At 41.2% G+C, this 10725-nt stretch overlaps 1 protein-coding gene across 1 annotated transcript; it reads left to right on the forward strand.

Annotated features, from left to right (window-relative positions):
- Nucleotides 1-7724: 7724 nt before the first annotated feature.
- Nucleotides 7725-10410, forward strand: LOC148769039 (protein FAR1-RELATED SEQUENCE 11-like). Its single transcript, XM_088820810.1, has 2 exons — nucleotides 7725-8947; nucleotides 9033-10410. Exons 1-2 carry the CDS (start codon nucleotides 8088-8090, stop codon nucleotides 10384-10386), a joined length of 2214 nt encoding a protein of 737 aa, XP_088676936.1. The 5' UTR covers nucleotides 7725-8087; the 3' UTR covers nucleotides 10387-10410.
- Nucleotides 10411-10725: the final 315 nt, after the last annotated feature.

Below are 10725 nucleotides of genomic sequence, written 5' to 3' on the forward strand. Positions count from 1 at the left end.
CTGTTAGTCTAACTGTTTTTCTGATTCTGTTAGTCAAACTCTTTAACTGATTGTTGCAAATATTTGTTTGTCTTTGTTTTTCGCAGTTTTTGTGCATAAGTCCCTGATCAATCATATTTATTATTTTATTTTTCTGATTCTGTTAGTCTAACTGTTTTTCTGATTCTGTTAGTCAAACTCTTTAACTGATTGTTGCAAATATTTGTTTGCCTTTGTTTTTCGCAGTTTTTGTGCATAAGTCCCTGATCAATCATCTTTAGGTTCAGAGGTTAAATCTCTTTCGCAATAAGTTTATCCATTTAATAAATATTATAAATAAATGGAAAATTAATGTATATGATGCTGCTCCAAAATGTTGGGTCAGCCCAGTGGTCTTGAAGCCCACAGGTCTCCTAAGTCCAGGAATCTTCAAGCCCAATATCCGGAATGCCGAGAGTCCTTGCCACGCGTCCGAGGTAGTCGAAGGAATCGCTCCACTCGTTAACCTACAAAACAGTTGAAAACACTAGGTGACACGCCGGGGGTGGCCCGGCGATTGTCCTCCGACGCTCAAGTCAGAAAACTATCACAATATAAGCAAATAATATTAATTAATTGCCTAAATAGTGCTTACCTTGTTATGTGATTGATAACACATATTTATAGGTGGAGTTTGGTAAAGTTTTCTTGTAGAAAACCAATGTGGGACAAAAAACATTATATTTCTTCTCATAAGCTTCTTATGAAGTTCATAATTAAGATTTAAGGGCCTTTGTGTTGGGTTTTTCCTTTGAATGAGCCTTTTGGGCCTTTTGGGTTAAAGCCCAATTAGGCACATCATTAAGCCCCTCACTCCCAGGTTGAGCCACGGGCCCGTGGGTCTGCCTGAGAGTAATTAGGAATAGTCGCTCGAAGACGAAATAATTTTCATGTTTTCCTTTAGTTTCAAGGTAGCAAAAAATTTTGAAGTCGGCTTCAGGGATCTTGTAGAGGCGGGCGCTGCAGTTAGGCGATGATATTTTTTGAAGGGAGGATCATTTGTTGTACGGCGGCGATCAGTCGCCAAAATATTGGAGGAAGTTGTGATATCCCTTGGCTTTGTTGCCTAATGAGAATCGCGCGTTTCCTAAAGAATGAGTTATGTTTCAACTTTTCCGGCGAGACGGTATCCCTTGGCTATATCGCTTAGTGGGGGGGTTCGTCTCTCGTAATGAATGAGCTTTACTTTATCTTTTTAGCGGGGCGAAATCCCTTGGCTTTATTGCCTAGTGGGAAGCACGCATTTCGTAAAGAATGAGTTATGCTTCATCTTTTTCGATGAGACGGTATCCCTTGGCTATATCGCCTAGTGGGAGGCTCGACTCTCGTAAAGAATAAGCTTTTACTTTATCTTTTTAGGTAATGCGGTATCCCTTGGCTTTAACGCCTAGTGGGAAGTCCGTATTTTTGCACTTGGTGGTTGATCAGACCCTCAAGTGTTTTATGTAGGAAGTCTACCCGTTTACCTAAGTTTTTTAGGGCGGGTAACACTCCCCTGAGCTTTAGTTGCTCTATTTGTTGGAGCTTTGGGGAGCGAGAAACCAAGGTTCGGGTTGGCCATACCCTTTGTGATCCTTGATATCTTCCCCTTTAGCTATTTTTAAGTCTATTGATTTATTGTTAAATCGATTATAGATGCCTTGAACGAAAACGCGTAGAGAAGACAAATGGTTGATGTAGAAATCACGGCTGCGGTATCCCACCGACTAAAATAGTTTATTAAGAACATGCGGTTGGCGGTATGCCTTGAAAATATTGTGCGGGGCGGTATGTCCCCGACTTACTGCTGAAAAGAAATTACATGGGGCCCGCGTGAGACAATAGTAAATACTAGGTAAAGTATTTTTTCAAGATCGCGATTGTTCTAGGAATTCTCTCAAGTGCCCGTTTTGGACAAGTCTTCCGAGCGCTCACATAAGCTGAAAACACTCCTCGGTAGTGTGACCTCGATCTCTATGGTATTCACAGTAATCATCCGAATTTTGTCATTCTGGATTCTCCTTCATCCATCTCGGTGGTTATAGAATTCATTTCTGCTCTATGATGATCATCCTGTCAACATGTTTATCCTTGAGAGGTGAGAACTTCTCGAATGTGCGATTTTTTGCGGGACGCCTCTCTTCTTTTCTATTATAGTTGTGGTTTCCCTCGTCGTGCTTTCGCTTAAGGGGCACCCTCATATCTGCAGTCTCCTCAATCCGAACGTACTTCTCAGTGCGGCTCATGAGCTCCTCTAGGGTCATAGAGGGTCGGCCTTCGATGTACTCTTGAAAACGAACATGCTTCTAATTGTGTTGCGGTATGTCGGTTAACATTTCGTGATTAAGGAGGGGCACTTCATGTACTGCTTTGACAAATCATTGCAGGTAATTCATGAGCGACTCCCCGTCCCGTTGTATGACCTTGAACAGATACGACCAGTTTTGGCGTATTTCTTGCTTATAGAGTATTTGTGACGGAAAATCGTCGCTAGATGGTCCAGATTGTCTATGGACAATTCGAGCAAGCCGTTGTACCAAATTTGCGTCTGATCAGCTAGCTTGGTCCGAAAAATATTGCAGTGAGCTGCGTTACTAAGACTGTAGAGGTCAATCTTGGCATAAAAATTATTTAAGTGATCTTGGGGATCCCTGATTTCGTCGAATTGGGGAGATTGGGATCCTGAATCCGAGAGGCAACACTTCTTCCATAATAGCAGAAATAAAAGAGTAATTCGGGTGCACAATGCCCAAAGTGAGCGGCCGTCGACCTCGAGACTTCTCTCCGAGGACTCCTTGAGTCGCAGTCGCTGGAGCCTGCTCAATGCCTTCTTGTTTTCTGGTGTCGGGAAGCTCTACTTCCGAGTTGGTTTCGAGGGGGGTTTCTGTTGTGGTGCGCATGTTCGCGGTGTCCCCCACCTCGAGGCCTTTGACGATAGTCATACGACCGGGAATAACCGCTTCTCGTTCGACGGCTTTGCGTCGCTCTCTCCCTTGAAGGGGCTCGGGCTCTTTGCCTTAGTGGATGCTGTGACTGGCGACGAGTTTCCCTTCGAGGCGCGCGGTCTGAGGATGTGTTGCGCTGAGGCGAGTGGCGGTGAGCGTTTCTTAGAGGCACAGTCTGAGGATGTGCTACGCTGAGGCGAGTGGTGGTGAGCGTATCTTCGAGGCGCGCGGTCTGAGGATGTGCTACGCTGAGGCGAGTGGTGATGAGCGTATCTTCGAGGAGCCTTTTCGGAGGAATAACTTTGGCCGTTGAGCGATACTCTTTCCTCTGAGACATGGAGCTCCACGATTGGCGGAGTGGTACGGACATGTACAGAATCCGTAGGATCGCTTCCCATATGAATAGTTTCTTCAAAGTCAGTTGTGCTTTGAGCATTGATATACCGAGCTACAACGTCCGTCGTTGCCTAAGCTGCTACTTTGGCCACCGTCTTCTCCATTAAGGCTTGTAATTCCTCTGCAGTCATCTAGATGACCGGCTCTGAAGATCCCGCAAGGTTGGCCGCTCCCATCGTTCTCTTCCTTCGAGGCGGCTCTATGACTCCAGCGCTACTTTGAAGCGGTTGATTGAGATCTCTTTGACCACCTTCGTTGGCCGCTCTGTAGTTCTTTTCGTTCGAGACGGCTCAAGGACTCCACCACTACCTTGAAGGAGTTGGTTAAGATCGTCTTGACCCTCTTCGTTGGCCGTTCCCGTAGTTATTTTCCTTTGAGGTGGCTCTAGGACTCCGCCACTACCTCGAGGCGGCCGGTTGAGATTGCCTTGACCACCTTCGTTGGCCGCTCCCGTAGTTCATTTGCTTCGAGGCAACTCTTCATTCGAGGTAGCTCTGAGACTCCACCGCTACCTTGAAGCGAGTGGTTGGGATCGCCTTGATTCTCTTCGTTGGCCGCTCCCGTAGTTCTTTTGCTTCGAGACAGTTCTTCCTTCGAGGCAGCTCAGAGACTCCACCGCTACCTTGAAGCGAGTGGTTGGGATCGCCTTGATCCTCTTCGTTGGCCGCTCTCGTAGTTCTTTTGCTTCGAGGCAACTCTTCCTTCGAGGCAGCTCTGAGACTCCACCGCTACCTTGAAGCGAGTGGTTGGGATCGCCTTGATCCTCTTCGTTGGCCGCTCACGTAGTTATTTTACTTCGAGGCAACTCTTTATTCGAGGCAGCTCTGAGACTCCACCGCTACCTTGAAGCGAGTGGTTGGGATTGCCTTGATCCTCTTCGTTGGCCGCTCCCGTAGTTCTTTTGCTTCGAGGCGGCTCTAAGACTCCACCGCTCCTCAGGGCGGCTCTGAGACTCCGTCGCTTCCTCGAGGCAGTTGGTTGAGATCGCCTTGACCCTCTTCGTTCGCCGCTCTCGTAGTTCTTTTGCTTCGAGGCGGCTCTAAGACTCTACCGCTCCTCGAGGCGGCTCTGAGACTCCGTCGCTTCCTCGAGGCGGCTCTAAGACTCTGCCGCTACCTCGAGGCGGTTCTGAGACTCCGTCGCTTTCTCAATGAAGCTGGTTGAGATCGCCTTGACCACCTCCGTTCATGACACGTGATCTAGTTTACGTTCCCACAGACGGCGCCAAAATGATGCTGCTCCAAAATGTTGGGTCAGCCCAATAGTCTTGAAGCCCACGGGTCTCCTAAGTCCAGGAATCTTCAAGCCCAATATTGGGAATGCCGAGAGTCCTTGCCACGCGTCCGAGGTAGTCGAAGGAATCGCTCCACTCGTTAACCTACAAAACAGTTGAAAACACTAGGTGACACGCCGGGGGTGGCCCGGCGATTGTCCTCCAACGCTCAAGTCAGAAAACTATCACAATATAAGCAAATAATATTAATTAATTGCCTAAATAGTGCTTACCTTGTTATGTGATTGATAACACATATTTATAGGTGGAGTTTGGTAAAGTTTTCTTGTAGAAAACCAATGTGGAACAAAAAACATTATATTTCTTCTCATAAGCTTCTTATGAAGTTCATAATTAAGAGCCTTTGTGTTGGGCTTTTCCTTTGAATGAGCTTTTTGGGCCTTTTGGGTTAAAGCCCAATTAGACACATCAGTATATGATAAAATTACCCCCAATCATTTACACCAAACTCTTAACTGTAAGCCAATTTAAGTTGACCACAAAAATCCAATTTTGATTTTTTTTGCCGTCGGTTTAGGTTATCGACCGCCGATTTTCGGCTTTGATTTTTTTTAGAATTTTTTTTCCTAAAATGTTTATCCGTTTTCTTACCTCCGTCGCTAAATATTGACCGTAATTGTACTGTCATTAACAGTAATTATACTGTCACTGACAATACATTAACGTAGATTTATGTAATTGTACTGTCGTTGACATAACAATTAGAGTCAGCGACAATAATATTATGTTTTTGGCTTCTTTTTTTTGTTTGATTTGTTGATAAGCCAACCTAATTATATTAAAATAACTGTCAACACAATAATACTACTGTCAACCACATCAATATCATTATTATTGGGGTTTTTTGTTTTGTTTGAGTTGTTGACGGAGTAACGTAATAATATTACTGTCTACTATTGTAATATTACTGTAAACACAATAGTATTATTGTGGTTGACGGTAATATTACTGTTGTTGCAGTAATATTACTGTCAACCACATCAAAATATTAATTCTTTTGACTTTTTATTATGTTTATCTTTAATGCTCCGATTGCAGGTTCAGTTGTTATTGTCTTCCCCTTCTTTTTCTCTTTATGGGTACATTGGTTGTTCAACATTTAACAACATGTTGCCTTATGCAAACATGTACCTTACAAATTGATTTTAGGTTACCGAACAACAAATGTACGCTACGAATTGCAAAATGCAAACTGAAAATAAAAAACAACAATGCTAATTAAGTACAAACTCATAATATCAAAATAATTAAGCTTATAGTAGCAACATAACTAAGTGCAAACTCATAATAACAAAATGCAGACTCAAACTATCACAATCAAACCTTCAATGCAAACTTTCCACATACTCAATGTGCAACTACAAAATACAGTCTGCTATTTGTTTATTTTAAATCCAGTTTACATTCTTTTTTGTTCTTTTTGATTTTATATATACAAAGAACATGGTGCCTTATGCAATCCAAAACATGTTGCCTTATGCAATTTAACACAACTAAGTGCAAATCAAAAATTTCAATACATGTTTTTTTGAAAATGGAAAAAAAAATGAAGTCTTCAAAGTTCCAAAGACAATAAAAATAAAAACTTTAGTCTTTGAAGAAAGCTTTTATGATACAGAACTTCAAAACGAACATGAAATGCATTTTGCAAACTCATACCAGAGAATTACAAAAAGCAAACTCAAATCAATCTACTTTCTTAGTGCAAACAACAAACAACACCATTCAAAATTACCCAACAAAATTCCTAATTCAGATTACATAAGTACCTAAAATCAGCCACAAGATAGCAAAATACAGAATCATAGTAACAAACTTTAAAGAGCAATAACAAACTTTAAAGAGCAAAATACAAACCCAATTTTAAAAAATCCATTAAAATTCAGATTAGCACCAAACAAACCATTATTCTCATGAAATTATAAATTGTAACTTATAGAAACGCAGTTACATTTTTTTAAGAAAATACATAACCAAAGTTATAACACTAACAAATCCCTCAATTTTCATACCTGGTTTTGGGGATTCGAAGTCATCATCCTTCTTTGTTGTTTGGGAAAAAAAAAGGATTATCGAACTAGTATCGAAATATTCGAAATAAAAAGCAAACAGCAAAATGCAAAAAAAAAAAAAAAAAAGCAAAACGGAAAAAAAAAAAACAACAAAATACAAAAAAAAAAAAAAAAACATGCAAACCGAGAAAAATCAAAACGCACACACCAATCATACAGACAGTTAGCAGGATCGTTGTTCACCAATACTTAATCGTGTTTTAACCATTTTATAAATCACAAACAACAAACCTGAACACCAGTCGATGTCTTTAAACAGCAAACAATTTGAAAATTGCGAACATAAAGAGGGCAAACTGGTTCAGCAAATCAAACAGCAAACGCCCTTCTAAATTACAAATGCTTCAACCAAGTAAACTATAGAAGGCATCACAGTTTTTGGAGAAGTTTTGGTATTGAAGAAATCAATTCTACAAAGATGTGGAATTCAAAATTACTTAATTGCAATCATGTCAAATTTTGTAACAATTATCAAACGAAATGGGGAGAAAACTAAAGAATCTTATTTTGATGATTTATTTTTCCAATCTATTGTTAGGGGTACTTTTGACACATTATAAATAATAAATTTGCTGAGAATTGAATTTTATCATCATTTTTTACGGGATTTGCTTTTTACCATTTGAAAAAGGCTATTTACCGTTCAAAAAAACTCTCTCTCTCTCTCTAAAAAAAATTGCTCTCAAGACGATTTCTTCACAAATCATTCTTATTGGCTTGATATACGAACATAAATGAGTTCATCAGATGAAGATCGGGATAGCGAACACAGCGAGGTAAAAATTCCGTCTTTTCGATCGAAAAAAATGGGCTAAACATTCAAAAGCCCAACTTGGGCGCCCGACAGTGCAGTGCACGCCCATGTTGGGCGTGCAGTTGGCTGTTACACGCCCATTATGGGCGTTTGTAGGCCAACTGCACGCCCAACATGGGCGTGCACTGCACTGCCGGGCGCCCGACTTGGGCTTTTGGGTTTTAAACCCTTTTTTTTTTTTTTTTTTTTAAATCAATTTTTTTACGTTTTTTTCAGGACGATACGTCTACATTTGAAGTTGATCATACCGATTATTTTACCACTACTCAGTTGTTTGACTCGAAGGATGAGGTAGTGGTTTGGGTGAGGTTCGTTGCAAGAGGTCTTTTTGTGAAAATAGTAAAAAGAAGCAGTCCTAAAAAAAAGATTTTTTTTTGACTTGTGACCTATTCGGGGAAAAACGAGAATGTCCATCAACTAATCCAGACGCGCGCCCGAGAAGGACCGGTAGCAAAAAGATAGGCTGTGGTTTTTATATTGTCGGAGAGCTACGATGGGATGATAGATGGGAGGTCAGAGTAATATACGGGAAGCATAATCATGTTCCGATATACAAGTCCGGGCATGGGATGAGTGCATTGTCTCAGGAGGAGGCGAAGATCATTAGTGATCTGTCACAAAGTCATGTGCCGCCCAAGAAGATTTTGGCTAACTTGAGACAAAATGGTTTGGGTCTCGATGCTTATTCGAAACAAATATACAATCAGAAGGCGAAATTGAAAAGACTATCTAGGGGTGACCGTACAGTGATGCAACATTTGATTGGGTTGCTTGAGGAGCATAACTATTACAAGTGGTTCCGTACTGATGAAACAACACATGCAGTTACTGATTTGATGTGGGCTCACCCTCAATCTGTCGAATTGTTAAGTAAGTTTCCGTACGTATTACTACTTGACAGTACTTACAAAACCAATCAGTACAAATTGCCTTTGTTGGAGATTGTTGGTGTTACTCCTGTCGGGAAAATTTTTACTGTTGCAGTCGCATTTTTGCGCCATGAAAATGAAGACCATTACACATGGGTGTTGCAAAAGCTGAAGAGACTTTTCCCCCCTCAGACTCTACCTAGTTCCATCGTGACGGATCGAGAGTTAGGGCTCATAAAGGCGCTAGAGAATGTATTTCCGACCGTACCTCATCTCTTATGTCTTTGGCACATTAACATGAATGTGGGGCGTCGTGCTTCAAGATGTCTCGGCAATAGTAGGCGTCGCGGCACGGCTTTTGTACTTGGTACGTGGCAAACTTTGGTAAAATCAGTGTCTGAAGAAGATTTCGCCATGAATTACACAGCTTTGTTGGACGAGTACGCGAATTATCCAGATTTGATTGAGTATCTCCAATACACTTGGCTCGTATACAAAGAGAAATTTGTAAAAGCATGGACGGATCTAATTTTCCATTTGGGTAATACATCGACAAGCAGGTATTTATTTATAAGTGGTTAAATATATATACTTAACTTACTATCATGTAGTTTATTGAAACATAGCATATTCTAAACATATTAGGGTGGAGAGCAACCATAGAGCATTGAAGAGATGGTTGGAATCGTCGACGGGTGGCTTCGACACATTTTGGGCACAGTATCACTCAATGATGAAAGATCAATTTAACGAGATACTAGCCGATTTTGCAAAATCAAAGAGGATTCGGGCCCAGACGATCAACGTGCCCGTATTTAAAATATTGTCCAGTGGAATTGTAACACATAATGCTCTGCAGATGTTGGACGATGAGAAGGATGAAGACATAGACGGTTGCGTCTGTTATATGAGGAAATGTCTTGGACTCCCATGCAGACATGAAATTCGTGCAAAGATGAATGCACGACGTGGTGTGTTTTATGCAGAGGATGTCCACATTTTTTGGAGGACATTTATTTCGGGATTCGGGGATTCCCTAGATGAAAGTGTTGGTTTTGTTCCCGACCACAGGTCACAGGCTATTGGCAGGCTAGAAGGGTTAATGAATGATTTGCGTGAGCGGTCAGAAATTGAGATCACGGACGTGACAGATGTCATTTTTGAACGAATGCATCCCGGGGCTATGGAAATGAATGAGCCACCAGTACTAGCCTGCCCGAGAGGTAGACCGCGGACGAACTCTACACAGAGGGATTGGTCAGGGCATGAGTTTCCATTATTTCCGGGAGAAGGTGAAGAGTCTGGACGAGGACGAGGACGAGGACGATCACGAGGCAACAGAGGGCGTGGTTCATCTTCTGAGAGATCTAGCCGTGGTCGTGCTCGTTCATCGACCGTGAGTGGACCCGCAATAGGTCAAATTCCCCGACCCCCTTGGATGCGACACCTTCATTTCTGCCTTGTTCCGGAGGTTGTGACGTGGACGGACGTTCAAGGGGATGGTAATTGTGGTTATCGAAGCGTCGCGTGTGCAGTGAAGAACCACGAGGATGATTGGATGGATGTTTATAACTGTATTAAAACACACGAAGAGTTCTTCAAGGATTATTTCGGTGGTGGTAATTTAGTGTATCGGGTGTTGGCGAGCGTCGCTTATTGGGACAACGCACCAGCACCCTATGAGAAGTGGATGACTATCACGGACGTGGGCGTGGTTGTGGCAACATATTACAACGCGTTGGTCTTGTCGGCTAGCAGCTTGGGCAATCAGACTTATTTACCACTTTGGGCTCCCGAAGGTGTTTCACAGTTATCTTACAAGATGACTATACTATTTCTTGAATCAGGAAGCCACTTTGTGTATGTGAAGATGAATGACAATTGTCCGCTTCCTCCATTTGATAGACAGTGGGCGAGGTATAGCAATAACAGTGTTGCATATCTACCAGAGGCGTTGCGGAGTCGACGTGAAATGTGGGATATTCTTAATAGTGTTTGATTTAGTTTTGTTTATTTTGTTGGAATGAATGTAGTACATATTGACATTGATAATAATAATAATAATAATAATAATAATAATAATAATAATAATAATAATAATAATAATAATAATAATAATAATAATAATAATAATAATAATAATAATAATAATAATAATAATAATAATAATAATAATAATAATAATAATAATAAACGGAAATCAGATTATGGTTACAACATATTTTATTAAACATAAATTTAGCTTAAAAAACGAAAATCAGGTCCTGAACACTAATAAACGGAAATCAGGTTATGGTTACAACATATTTTATTAAACATAAATTTAGCTTCAAAAACG

The sequence above is a fragment of the Erythranthe guttata genome, chromosome 7, assembly GCF_056151865.1.
Source record: "Erythranthe guttata isolate IM_541 chromosome 7, IM_541, whole genome shotgun sequence".
In the NCBI taxonomy this organism is placed as follows: domain Eukaryota; kingdom Viridiplantae; phylum Streptophyta; class Magnoliopsida; order Lamiales; family Phrymaceae; genus Erythranthe; species Erythranthe guttata.